Source organism: Spermophilus citellus, assembly GCF_964194105.1.
Source record: "Spermophilus citellus genome assembly, chromosome: 9".
In the NCBI taxonomy this organism is placed as follows: domain Eukaryota; kingdom Metazoa; phylum Chordata; class Mammalia; order Rodentia; family Sciuridae; genus Spermophilus; species Spermophilus citellus.
The window spans coordinates 17,705,901-17,721,321 of NC_138191.1; the positions used below are offsets into that span (position 1 = coordinate 17,705,901).

General features: G+C 37.0%; 1 protein-coding gene across 1 annotated transcript in view; it reads right to left on the reverse strand.

Annotated features, from left to right (window-relative positions):
- The window catches only part of MAN1A2 (mannosidase alpha class 1A member 2), a 144,280-nt gene extending 129,963 nt beyond the window's left edge, over window positions 1–14,317 (reverse strand). The window contains exon 1 of the mRNA XM_081306320.1: window positions 13,263–14,317. Within this exon, the coding sequence (XP_081162446.1) occupies window positions 13,263–13,564 (302 nt within the window). The 5' untranslated portion in view covers window positions 13,565–14,317. The remainder of the gene's footprint in view (window positions 1–13,262) is intronic.
- Window positions 14,318–15,421: the final 1,104 nt, after the last annotated feature.

Consider the following 15,421-nt stretch of genomic DNA (forward strand, 5'->3'; position numbering starts at 1 on the left):
GAAGCCCTCCTGTTCATCTACCTGAGGAGATTGCAAGTCATAAATAAAATTCTGCAAAACCCTGAACCAGAGGCTTCACAAGTGAACTCCACCAAACATTTAAAGAATTAACACCAATCAGTCTTAAACTTGTCATTAAAATAAAAGAGAAGGGAACACTTCCTAATTCATTCTATGGAGCCATTATTATCCTGACACCAAAGCCACCCAAATGCATTCCAAGAAAAGGAAAACTAAAGACAAATCTCTTACAAGTGCAAAAATCCTCATTAACATACCAGCAACTGATTCCAACAGCATATTCAAAGGATTATACACCATGAGCAAGTGGACTTTATTCCAGAAATCCAGGAATGACTCAATATAAGAAAACCAACAAATGTAATGCAACACATTAATACAATGAAGGGAATAAAACACAGCAGCATCTGAATTGACACAAATAAGTAAACAAATAAATTTTTTAAAAACATCTGACAAAATCCTATATCCTTTCATAATAAATACACTCAACAAACCAGAAATAAAAAGAAACTTCTTCACCACAAAGAAGCTAATATTATCCCTAACAATGAAAGACTGACAAATTCTCTTCCTAAGATGAAGAATAAGACAGATATTCACTTTTACCACTGCTATTTAATACCAGAGGTTCCAACCAGAGTAATCAGTCAAGAAAAAAAGGCCTCTAAATTGGAAAGGAAAAACTAAAAACTATTCACAGATTATATAGAAAATCCCAAAGAATCTACAAAATAACTATTAGAGCTAATAAATGAATTGAGCAAAGTTGCTGGGTATATGACCAACACCCAGAAATCAGTTGTGTTTCTACATACCAAAAATGAAAAATCAAAAAAGGGAATTAAAAGTCATATTTGCACAATTCACAATAGCCGAATTATGGAACCAGCCTAGGTGTCCATCAACAAAAGAATGGATAAAGAAAATGTGGTATATATACACAATGGAATTTTATCCAGCCATAAAGAGAAATGAAATTGTCATTTGCAGGAAAACAGACAGGACTAGAGACCATTATGTTAAGTAAAATAAGCCAAACTAAGAAGGTCAAGGATCATATGCTTTATCTCATATGTGGAAGCTGGAGAGGAAAAAGAAAAAGAATGGGGTGGTGGAGGTGGGGGCAAGAGGGTTAGGGATCTCATGAAAATCAAAGGGAAATCAGCAGAGGAAAGAGACCAAGGGCAAGGAGTTGGGGAGGGAGTGAAGGAGGGGGGAAGTACTGAGGAGTGATACTGGACAAAGGCTACTGTTACACTGTGTGCAGGTATGAATATGTAACAACAAATCCCATCACTATGTACAACTACAATTGACCAATTAAAAAATGTGGGGAGAAAAAGTCACATTTACACTTCTACTTCCAAGTCGTTTTGGTTTTGTTTTTGTTTTTCTTTCCTTGTAATTTCCACAAGAGAGAAAATATGTAATGTTTATTTTACTTCACCTGGCTTATTACACGTAACATTATGTCCTCTGATTCCATTCTTTTTGCAAAATGGGGACTGTCATCCCAGAAGCTCAGGAGGCTGAAGCAGGAGGATTGCAAGTTTGAGGCCAGCCTCAGCAACTTAATAAGTCCCTTAAGCAACTAAGCGAGACCTTGTCTCAAAATAAAAAATACAAACTGGATGTGGCTAGGTGGTTAAGCGACCCTGGGTTCAATCCCTGGTGATCTCCCCCTGTCCCCCAAAAAAGTAAAAAGACAGCAGAAAGGGAAGAAATACTTGCAAATCACATATCTAATAAGGATCTATAGTCCCAAAGACATAAAGAACTCTTACAACTCAATAAGGAAAAGAAAAATCACCCAATTCAAAAAATGGACAAAGAACTTGAATGGACATTTCTCAAAAAAAAAAAAAAAGATATACAATGGCAAGCAAATACATGGGGGGAAAATGTATCACCTCATTAGTCATTAGGGATCTGCAAGTCAGAACCACAATGAGATATCATTTCATAACCCTGGAATGGATATAATGAACATTTTTAAAACTGGGTAATAACAAGTATCAAAGAGGGTATAAAAAAGGAAATTAGAATCTTTGTACATTGCTGGTAGAAATGAAAAATAGTTCATCTGCTGTGGAAAACAGTTTGGCAGTTTCTCAAAAAGTTAAACAAGAATTACCATATGATCCAGCAATTCCACTCCTAGGGAAACACCCAAGAAAACTGAAAATAAGTATTTAAATCCATTTGTGAACATGTTCACAACACTACTTACCATTGTCAAAAAGGTGATAACAACCCAAATGTCCATCAGCAGATGACTGCACCAACAAACTGTATATATATATATACAAAGTGAAATATTATTTTGCCATAAAAAGGAATGAAGAAATAAGAGATGGAACAATGTATATGAACCTCAAAAACATGCTAACTGAAAAAATTCAGACACAAAGGGTCTTACATCACATGATTCCATTTACATGCAATACACAGACCACAAAAATCCATACAAACAAAAATTAAACCAGTGGTTGCCAGGACTGAAGAGGGTAGGGGTAGTGAGGAGAAAGAGTGAGGAGTATTGATCAATGGAAATGATGTTTCCTTTTGAGGAGATGAAATTGTTTCGATAGTTGCACAATATTGTGAATATACTAAAATAGTCACTTTAAAATGGTTATTTTAAATTAAGGAAATTTTACCTGATAGCTGGGCACAGTGGCACATACCTATAATCCCAGCAGCTTGTGAGGCTGAGGCAGTAGGATGGCAAGTTCAAAGCCAGCCTTAGCAACTTAGCAAGGCCCTAAGCACCTTAACATGACCCTGTCTCAAATGGGCTCGGATTGTGGCTCAGTGGTAGAGTGCTTGCCTGGCACACATGAGGCACTGGGTTCAATTTGCAGCACCACATATAAATAAATAAAAAAGGTCCATCAATAACTAAAAAAAAAAAAAAATTAAATACTGGCAGGATGAGAGCATTTCTGCTATTAAAAAAAGAGGGGTGGGGTATTAGGGATGTAGTTCACTGGTTAAAAACCCTAGGTTCAATCCCTGTTTTGGGGGTGGGGGGTAAGAAGGGGTTGGGGGGGATTAAACTGATAAAAATAAAATACTATGAAAGAGCTTAAGAATTAAGAAGGTCAAAAACAACTTTGAAGAATAAGACAGAAGAATGCAGTTTATCTAATATGAACTTATCTAAAGCTATCCTTATCAAAACATAACATGTTGTTCAAAAGGAAATATATGAAAGAACCAAGAGATTAGAAAACATAGAAATATATGAAAAATATTATATAGTAGGAACGGCAAAACAAATTCATGGAAAAGGAAAGACTCTTCATTAAGTAACACAGAGACAAATGGATGCCCATATGGAAAAATATAAATTCAGTCCCTAATTCACCATAAACAAAAATCAATACCAAATAGATTAAATCCCTAAATATTTAGATTTAAATAGATGAAATCCCTAAATATTAAAAAAAAATTTAAACTACTAGCACTGAAAACATGGGAGACTATAATTCCTGGAACATTTTCCCTACCTTAAAAAAAAAAGAAAAAGAAAAAAATAGTACGACCATAAAAGAAAATATGGACAATTGCAATTATATTAAAATTTAAAACTTTCGTAAAACTAAAGACACAAAATATAAAAATAAAAATACCTATAGCAAGGAGAATTTATCCAGAATGTCGAAGCAATTTCTACAAATGAATAAGGAAAAAGCAAAACAACCCAAGAGAAAAATTAGCAAAAAAAAAAAAGTAAAAAAGCAACTAAGAGATTAAAAAACCTAAACAACCAGTAAGTATATTAAAAGAAATTTTCACCTCATTAATAACTAGGGAAATGCAAACTAAAATTGGCAAAGAGTTTTAAAATCTAGTAATACTATGGTTTGTGAGATATGGGTAGCAGTGAAAATGATAGCTCTGAAGTGTCATGGTTTATTAGTAACAAAATTTAGAGTCAATGCTGAACATAACCTATAATCCAGTAATGAATTCTACGTTTGCAACTTGGCAGAAAACACATGTGCCTAAGAATACATGTAAAGAAATGGTTTTGCAGGGAGGAAAAAAAAAAAAAGAAAAAGCGAAGAAATAAACCTAAAATGATCCATCATTAGTAGAACATACAAATATTTTGAAGTTCACTCATATAATGGAACAACCTAAATGAATATAAACTAACATTAACATACACAAGCAGCAAAGATGCCGCTGGGAAAAAAAAACGCTGTAGGATAATTTATTATGTTTAAGAACATGTACTAAGAATGACTGTCCAAATGAGGATAAAGATTTACTTTGAGAAAGCAAGAAGGTTAACCTTCAGCTAACATAAGGAAATGTTTGTATATAACAAAGCTAAATAGTGCATCAACATTCACTAATTATCTGTTGATGTTTTATAGATGCTAACAACTTTTATTAAAAAATGACACAGAGGACTTAACCTATGATATATCAAAATACACTATTATAAAACTATAAAACTGGCAAACCGAAAAATCTCTGACATATCAGGAACATTTATTTAATCTTCTGTTGACAGACATTTGGATCATTTACAACATGTCATGTTACAGCTTCAAGGGATATTCCGGAACATTTCTTTGTGCACTGATGTACTTTCCCAAGGATAAGTTCCTGGAAGAATTATTAAATCTAAAGAATATGCACTTTAAAGGGCTGGGGTTGTGTCTCAGTAGTAGAGCATTTGCCTCACATGCATGGGGCATTAGGTTCGATCTTCAGCATCACATAAATAAATAAAGGTATTATGTCTATCCACAAAAAAAATAATAATTTTTTAAAAAATATGCACTTTAAATTAGTTGTACACTGCTCTTCATGAAAATTCTATTAATTTATATTTATAAGAGTTCACAAGAGAAGACAACTACTCAATGTTCACCTTCTTCGCCTATTTAACTGGAGAAGAAAAAAATCAAGGTCATGAAAAGGTAAATGTTTATTAATGCCATATTTGTATAACTTATCCCAAAAGTTCTTGTTAAAATATGAAGAACAGAAAAGAACACTTTCAATGGTATCTTTCAATATTAAAGTTAGAAAATTAAAGTCTTAAATCAAAGAAAATTGTGCCCAGGAGTAGTATGAGTCTCCACAGGGCCTGAGGCCTCAATTACTCAAGGACCCCATTTTCCACAGAATCTATCCTAACATCTTAGGTAACAAATGAAAAAGTATGCTTGCTAACCAGAGCTCAAAATAATATCTAGAAACACTTTTGTAAAAACACCCTTTACCTTCAGGCTTGCAAATAAAATGCTTAATAAATTATACTTTTAAACTAATGAGAAATAAGAATATATAAACAGTCATTTGATTCATTTCCACTTTTTAAATTTGTACAATTTCATTATGTAAATAATCAGATAACATATAAATTTTAGTAATTCTAAAATGATTTTGAAACAATTTTTATACAAAATGACATTAATTCCTATTTAGTAGACTCCATTCTATCTTCACAGTATTTGTGATGTTGAACTAAATTACCACACACTCATCAGTTCCCTATTTCATAAAATTATTTGTTTCATATGCATGAACTGAAAGAAAAGACTTAATCAATTCTCTCATTTCATAAATAAGGATATTAAGGTATAGGAAAATTTAACAGCTTATCTAAATATACTTCAACAACAAAGGACCAGGCTGAAACTAGAGCCCCTACCTAACTCTTTAACACTGAACCCAATGTTCTTTTAAATATATAATGATGCCGTCCCTCTGGACCACACTACATTCCAAGACAGATCAATGGAAAACATAACCTTTCAAGATGATTTATCATAAAGAATGATAAATCCTAAAACCCAGTCTGAATAATGAATCTCCAGTTCAGGTTTCATTTCAACCATGTTCCAATAGGAAAAAAAATTCCAGCAAAAATTCAAATAATCACCATTATTTACAACTATAATGCACCAATCAAAAAAAAAATGGGAAAAAATTCAATGGCAGGCAAAAATAACTTTTCTGACAGAATTTGCAGAGTTAGGGAAAATTAAAGTAGCAAAATGATTTTCCTAGCCAAAAATATGTAAATTCAGTCCAAACTATAAGTTAAATATTTTTATAATGTTCAAAACAACAGTGAACATACGTTTTCCCATTAAAAAATCAATTAATGCTTATCATATACTACTGATTCCTAGTAGTCACTTAACTTCAATGTGAACAACTCCAGCTTTTCATACCTATAAAAATTTTACAGCATTCATACCTATAAAAATGAAATCAATGATACCTAATTTATAGATTTCATATGAAGTTTAAAGAGGATTAAATATATGAAAACTCATCACATATTCTCTATTGTTTTCCTTTTTTCTTGAAGTGGCAGAAATTCACTGTAGGGTCATGCAGAATGTTTCAGATACATTTACAGAAATAAATTTGTTATGGATAGGGCCAAAATTAACTATTTCTAATCTGTTATTCTTTTGTATAAAAGGCCTTTATTAAAGACTGTATTATCAATTTCAGGCATCATTCTTCCTACTTTTGCATTTTCTCTCTCAATGCTTTCTTGCAATTCTTTTATACTCAGGGAATCTGTCATCTTACCGCAGACAATATTTATTCAGTAGAAGTATACTTTTATTAAGGATCAAATGTACTTCAAGCATTAGAAAAACAAAGATACATAAATATAGTCATTTGTTCTCAAAGAATTCATGTCCTATTAAGGGAGACAGATAAGTAAACAAATGATATAAAATGCTTTACATGTGTAATCACAGATGATACATATGAAACATTTAATTTAAAAAAGACTACAGAATGGCAGGCAAGCTAAAGTAATTCATCTATTTGTGAATTTGGGCTATTTCAGCTATTAATAACTAAAATTATATTAACAAGAATGCTGAAGGTCAAAATATACTATTAGGAAACGATATTAAAAATAACTCGAAATATTTCAGTACAGATTTACAATATTAAAGTACAGATTTACAATAAAAAGTGATGATTAAAAATAAAATCTTAAACTATGCTATAGAAGTTATATAATCAATACAAATCAATGTTAATATTTTGTACTATTAATACTTTAATAAGAGAGCCAAGTAAATATTAGTAAATAAGAGAAAGTAAATATTTCTAACTCTACAACTCTTCTTATGAAATCCAATGGAAATTATATAGAGGCTATTATAGCTTTTAGAGTAAACAAACTATTTGAACAAATTTTATTTCCTTGAATTATTTAACTACATTCAATAAATACTGTTCACCTATTATGAGCATTTTATATTGTTAACTCCTAGAATATCCAATACTCACTATAACCAACATGAAAATCAGAACTTAGACCCTGGCATTTTGCATTTTAACCATGCCACACTAATAGTCTATTCCTAAGGAGAAGAATGAAATACATACTAATAAATTTGGCATTTTATTTAAAAACTGCTGAACAAATAAAATAGCAAAGTCATAGTTATTTTGTTTTGGATCAAAATTTGACTTTAAATATAGAGTATTCGAAATGTCATCTAATGAGTAGTTCTCAAATACAGCTTCCTCCAGATTATTATAATACTTGCAAAAGGCACAGAAAATAATGTTTTTTAAAAAAAACTAAAAACTATCAAAACAATAGCCATTATGAATTTTTACATCAGAATCTGGAAGAACTCTCCACTAACCCATAACTTTCACAAAAACCAAGCCTTACTTTATCTTCATAGAACAAAAAATACCTGACTATGGAATGGGGATATACAGTGGCAGAGTGCTTGCCTAGCATGCATGAGGCCCTTGGTTCAGCATTAAAAAAAAAAAAAAGAGAGAGAGAGAGAAAAGAAAGAAAGCCTAAACTACTACACTATCCCAGTTCTATTCCAGTTGTTCCTTATCTCAGTCACTGGTCTATCCCAATGAGAAGATGGAAAAGAGACCTCTATGCAGTCAGAGCACTGTTGAACTTTCTTTTCCACTTAGTCCATTCCAAACCTAACTATGTTCTTGTGGGAGGACAAAAGGAAGAACCACCACAATCTGGGTGGTGAAAAACAAGACAAAAAGAATCTTAGTGACTGTCGTTATCCTGCAAACAGAAGGACAAGACAAAAAAAAAAAAAAATTCTTAGTGACCATCTATCCTGTGAACTCTACTCTGACTTTGGAAACTACATAAAACCTACTCTAGTACCAAAAGTTGAGACTACTAAAAATGCTACCTATCATCGACAGAACAGAGGCAAACAGACTGAGAGCTGAAAGATCAACTTTTCTCCAACCTCAAAGCTAGAAAGGTATTCACTCAATACTATATTTAAAAATCAATAAATAATACAGCAAAGGCATCTACACCACTCTGTTGTTGACAAATGTCAAGTATAAACAAATAGTAAATAATTCAAATCTAAGTAAAGGGAAACAGGAAAATACTCAAGAGCCAAGTGGGGGCGATAAATTACAAGGGAAATATAATATCCAAAAGACTTATTAGAGAATAAAACAATGAAACCAAGGAGCAGAAAGTCTTAAGTTGAGAACAGGATAGAGGGGGGGGGGGGAAGCCACAGAAGAGAAATGAGATAAGGAAAGATGGCATGAAAATTAAAATTGCAACAGTCAGATTTAAAATCTGTACTTTTTTTTTTTTTCCTTTTTTGGTACCAGGGATTGAACTCAGGGATTGAACTACTGAGCTATATCCCCAGCCCTATTTTGTGTATTTATTTAGAGACGGGGTATCACAGAAATGCTTAGCAACTTGCTTTTGCAATCCTCCTGCCTCAGTCTCCGGAGCCACAAAATCTGTACTCTTGTAATAAAAGACAAAACTCCAAATCATGGTATAAAGAACTTATGTTCAAATAAGTTTTTTTGAAACACACACATACACACACATGCACATACACAGAGTTTATTATATAAACAAATGCCACTTTCAAAAATGAAAATTATGTCTTTTACATACACAAATTAGGATGATATTGCAACAACATTGATGTATATTATAACCAATTCCCATATGAGGTACTTTAAGTCACAAATGCTACAAATGACCATAATCAACCCAAATTACATGTCATTACCACCTTCAAGGTGGTAATATATATTATACATAATATATAAAATACAGTTTGAAAACTCTGGGTTATTTGTGTACTACTTAACAGAAGGAAACATACTTGTTTCCTCATAAAAATATACTATCAATTGAATAAATTCTGGTGCTAAATATAGTACAAATATGACATAGATATATAAAATATAAGTAATATAAATAAATATAGCCCATGGCCATACAACCCAGAAACCTCTAAGTTAACCTGGACTACCTCCCTCCTCCTACCTCAGTCCCCATATTCCAACCAACCACGACTTTCTACAAAACCGAACAATTTAACATCTCTTACATTAATCTCTTTTCTTCACTAATTTCTCACCTCCCCACATCACCACTGTAGTTTAAGTCAATATCCTCTGTGACCTACCCCCTCCTATCTGGTTGCCCTCCTGAACAAAAGAGATTGTTTACTTTTTAAAAAAATATAAAATGAGCATGTCATACCCTTGCATCAATATCTTCCCATTAATACACTTGTGATGAAGACCAAAATACTAAATAGAAAACCTTCCAGGTTACTGCCTAGGGATTACAAACTCAAAAACAACCAGGTTAAATATTGATTCATTTCATTTACTTATTTGACACCTTAATTGAGTGGCATAAAATGAAGAGCACGTGCCCCTCTAGAGGGAGCAGTTGCTGCCAGATTTGAGCTGAGAGTTACCATCAGAATACGCAAACTTGGGTGCTACCCGGTCCTCTATCTAATCTTTTAAAAGAAATCAGAAACACAGAATTTCATGTGAAATCTCCTGATCTGAGAATGCTGGCAACTACTTCAAACTTCTGTAATGTTAAAGAGGCCCAAAAAACATGCACACAAGCCAAATCACACGTCTCATCTAGTCTCCTCACTTGGCCCCACACAGTCCCTCTCTACATCAACCATACTTTAACACTGAGCAGATCCTCAATGACCTTAAGCTGTTTTACCTTAGGGGGTCTCACAAGTGTCACCTCTTTGGCCACTTCTCCCCTCCCCCCTCCCCTCTTTATACTTCATTTAGTGATTTCCTACTCAAAGTTTCTGAGCCCTTGCTTCCCAATGAAGCCTCCCTAATTGTCACTGCCCTGTACTCCCACTCCATATATTAAGTAACTCTAACTCCATTATGTGCTGTGATCAAACTTCACTGCACTCATTATGCTTCGAAACCAACATTATTTAATGCCCATCATCCCTCCTAGATAAGGAAGCTCCATATAAATAGGGCCTGGCAGCTCACATGCAATATACATTTGCTGCTAACAGTGGTATGGTTACAAAATGTTCCTTTAGACAATAAGATTCTAGTGTACTTTTAAGATATAAACCAAATGACACCCAACTTTTCAGGAACATATACAATATTTAAAGCAGAGTCCAAATTAAAATATTCAACTATAATTATGATTACTGATAATAATAGCTAAAAATGTATAGTTAATTAAATAAATGCTAGGAACTACGTTGAGTGCTTTGCATGTATTATTTGATTCAATATGACAACCTACAAAATAGATGCTACTGTCATACAGAGGAAACAACTTAGGCATAGAGTTTAAAAAGATCCCACATCTAATCAGTTGCAACCCATGTGTTCCAGAGAGTAAACATCAAGCTACTATACTAAATGATCCATTAGTAAAGAAACACCAGTCCAAGAAGTATCTCCTAAGTACTGTTAATAAGGAATAAGGACCATGCTTATTAAAGTAAGGTTCCTCATGCCTCTCCCCAAACACTTCCACATACACACAAAATAAAGATAAATTGTCAATTTATGCCTTCTAAATTAAGCTTTTTATCCACACCCAAAATATGGATGATCCCAGTACCAACCAATTCTGTGGGGATGTCATCTTTCTGAAATATTTTAATTAAGTTAATATTTACATATTAATTTGATGTTTTGTTTCCACATTTTAAACTTAATTTAAAATTCATTTCCTTCTCACAGAATTTTTATCACTATGGGCTACATTTCCAGATGAGAGTAAGCATCAAAAAACACACTAAGAAAATAAAAAAATAAAGTTATATAACCACAGAAATATATATATATATATGTATATGTATATATGTGTGTGTGTGTGTGTATATATATATATATATATATATATATATATATATACACATACATACACACAAGCTAATACAGAGATCCTTCACTAACTGAACTCTATTCAAATTCTCACTTTCCAAAATTCAGGAACCAAAAAGATTCCAATAAATTTTCACATGCATCATTTGCTATCTGAATTCTTACTCTCCAAAAATCAGAATTTGGGTCACAAACCACCCTTTGCCATCAGAACTCTACATCCAATCTCCAAATTTAGGAACCTAGGAATTTTAGATAGCAAGAATATATATACATGTATGCATGGGCTATATAAATTAAAGAATTCTTACTTATACAATTTTTTTTTACTTACACAATTTAAGCAAACTTTTTAAACCTGAATAAATGCAAATATATTTCATTCAAATTTTTAATTTCAACTACTATGTGATGTTTTAAACTGAAAATTGCCCATATTTATTTAAACTTTTAGATCACACAATATAAAGGAAACCGCTTAGTTTATGACAGCTGTTAATAATAAATAATGTTAATGCATGGCTGTGACAAAGAGCTTGGATGCTAGTCCTAAATAATATATATTTTACAAATATTCATCATAGTTTATATAAATAAAATGGGAAATAAGATCTTCAAGAAAAACTACTTTGCTAATTTTTTAGTAACATTTCATAGATCACATTAGACTTTTCTCGAAGTCACAAAAAGCAAAATGAAAGAAACAATCTACAAGAATACAAAAGTTGGGGCTGGGGATGTGGCTCAAGCGGTAGCACGCTCGCCTGGCATGCGTGCGCCCGGGTTCAATCCTCAGCACCACGTGCCAACAAAGATGTTGTGTCCACCAAAAAACTAAGAAATAAATATTAAAAAAAAAAAAAGAGTACAAAAGTTGAAAATAGCAAAAATCCCCAAATAACTTAGTTATAGAAGAATGGTATGAAAAATGTAGAACTACTCCAAAAGGTTCAACTAAAAGTCAAAGAATCATCAATCAAGTAATGAATTAAATAGTTTAAGAAACGGGAAAAACAACATTACAACAGTGTATTTTCCCAAGTATTTAACTTGGACTCACACTTTTTCAAAATCATCATGTTCGATTAAAAGTTAAAACTTAACATAAGCTGAAAACTGAATTCAAGCATGTGACTTTTCTTCATACTCAAAAATTATTTTCAAAAATAAATGGGATAGGTTTGGAAAAAGTAAACTACTTCCCAAAGTCTTCTTTTGAGTAAAAATATATAAATGATTTAAAGGGATTGTAACTAAGGCTTTGAATTCATCCTAATTTGGCTACAATCTCCAAGAGCTCACTTCATATTTGGTGATCTGAAAGAATGTGAACCCCTTAACTGACCAAATTCTAATAGTTAAGGCTTAACAGTCCATCTCTTTTATTGAAACAAAAATATCAGAGAAAAAAATAAATTATGAGGGAGGGAAAAACCTAAATCTATCCACAAGATTCCCAAAGTGAATGACTTGATAATAGCTAACTAAACTGATTCCATATAGAACACCAACACACAGTCCCTGAAAATAACCAAAAGCAGGATTTTTTTTTTACCATGTTATATTCCGGATATTCTTCCCATGTGAGTCATTTACAAAGCTAAGATTCAGCACTAAGTTTTAAACTGTAAGCCAGGGATTTAGAGCCCTTTGGGAGAGCAAACACATGGGAGCTGTCAATGTACTGATTCCACATGGTGACACGATGACTGAATGCAATACGTTCTTGATAAACTGTAGGCACAGCATATGCCATTATTTCTCTAGGTTGTTTTCAAACCTCCATTCCCAATTGTCAACATCAAACAACACTGAACACAAGCATTACTCTTATTAAAAAATAAACAAAGGAGCTGGATTTGAAATGGGACTCTAGCAATCTTTCCAGTCCACGGTTCCACTCAGTTTTAAACTAGCAATGCAACTCTTAGGACTCTTTTACATTTTACTGCCCAAAAAGAAAAAAAAGAAAGAAAGAAAAAAAACACCACCATATTACATGCAATGACTGTACCTTGCTCTGCCAAATGTGAACACCAGAATTTCTGAAATAAACAAACCTGTGTCTATGTTCATCAGGTCCATGGATCAGGAAGACTCCAGGGTTTTTAGCCCCTTTGCCGGCATCTACGTGAGGAATTAACACATCTTCTAAACCCAGATCAAAGCGTTTGTGTTTAGAAGAGTCTGGAAGGAAGAAAAATGCCCCAAAACACAGGGTGATGAAGGCACTAAGAATAAGGAGAAGGATAAACTTCTCGGAAAGTCTCAAGGTAGCCCTGTGATGTGGGAAGGAGGGCGGCCCCAGGTTCAGAGGTGGAATCCGGCGTCCAGACAGGGGCAGCAGGGCTGGGGTAGTCATCGTTTAGGCTCTCGGACGGAATACTTTATAAAGTTCTCATCTTATACCAAATGTACAAGACATCGAACCGTTTTCAAAATCTTGGCAAAAAAAAAAAAAAAAAAAAAAAAAAAAAAAAAAAAAACAAGAATAAACTCAATGTTTCTCCTTTCACAGGAGTGTTGTGCTTTTTAAAAAGGGTATCTCTTTCACGCTCGTCCAACTACATCCGGAAACCTGGGTGGCCTCCCAAACGATCGTTAGTTTTATGTCCTGTGATACCTTCCTGCCATTAGGCTCTGAGGACTTCATCAGGTTATCAGAAGTCTCCTCTTCATTCCTGGGAGTAGATCGGGCAAACCACACTGCAGAAAAGCTGCAAGGTGGGTTCTTCCATCCCCGCACCCCAGTGAGATGCTCAAATGTGCTCTCCCTCCCCAGAGGGGAGGCGGCCGAGGTCCGAGGAGTTGTGCAAGGTCCACTTAATCTCCTCTGACGTCTCTATTCCACCGGCTCTTAACCTTCTCCCCCGCGGTGGCGGGGGCGAAAATGCAGGTCTCCTCGGAAGTCTCCCAAAAGGGAGGAAGATCTCACCTCGCGGGAAAGCCGAGGCAGCGGCGGCGGGTGAAGCCAGCAGGCTGGACCAGGCGGTCGCCCGCGCCTCGCCACGCCGCCCCGCAGGCTCCCGGCGCCGGGCGCAGCTCCGACGCAGCACCCTCGACGGTCGGCCCGAAGGGCAATCGCGCCTCCAATACCTGAGCCCCGGAGCCGCCGCGGCACAGTCTGTCAGGCAGCGGAACTTCCTCCTCCGGCGGCCACTGAGCGGCCCCGGCGTGTGCGGGGGAGGGGAGGCGCGGCGGCCGCCCCCACCCGGCTCCTCCTCCTCCTCCTCACCGCGGCCGGTTCAGTCGACCCGAGCGCCTGCTCCCCGCGCGAGGCCGCCGCCGACCCTGCCGTGCCCGGTCGCAGCGACCGGACCCCCGCGCCTCCGCGGCGTGGGAGGAAGCCGGGCCCCGGCCCTCGGTCCGAGAGCCCGGGGCGGGCGCCTGCTCATTCCTCGCTCCGCCCTGGGGAGGCGGGCGGCCGCGGGCGCGCGGGAGCTACTGCGCCTCAGCGGGCAGAGGGTCGGCTCCGGCTCCTTCCTGCCCGGCCGCCGGTCGCCGCGGGGCCCTCCTCCGCGCTGCCTCCGGTAGCTCGCAGCCGCTCGCGCTGGCGGCGGCGGGAGAGGCGGCGCTCCCACGCGGGCGGGGCTGCGGCCCTGGCCTCGTCCCCGGTCTTCGTAGGCCCAGAGAGAGCTGAACCGCCGCGGGGCCGACACCCGTTGGGCGCACGCCGTAGAGCAGCCGGGCGGGGGAGCGGGCGACGGGGCGCGGACCGGCCTGCCGGCCCCGACTGGCGAGTGGGCGTCCCCGGGCGGCGGAGTGTGAGGTGCGCGCGCACGCTCCCGGCCCCGGCGCCGCCGCCGCCCCTCCCCCGCCCCGCCGGGCCGAAGCTCCGGCCTCGCGCCGCTGCGGGCTCTGCTGCCAGCCCGCCGGCGCCCCGGAGCGTCCTGCCGCCGCGATCTGGGGGCGGGAGCCGGACGGTTGTCAACCGCGCTGGACCGAGAGCTTCTCCGGAACCCGGAGTTTGCCCCCGCCTTCCGGTGGGGTTGACCGGCATTGGGGCGAGTGGGTGCGAGGCAGGTGACGAAGGTTTTGCTGGAATCTAGGGGTCCTGAGATTGACGGATGCTCATGGCGGAGGTTAACGTTTACTCTTCCAGTGTCCAAGTCCTGTCTTGGGTTATAGACCATTGGTCCCCAGGGTTCAGGAAAAGGGTCTCAAACTTCTTCCATACAGACTATGGGCACGTTTTTTGGGAACCCGAAGCTCAGTTCAT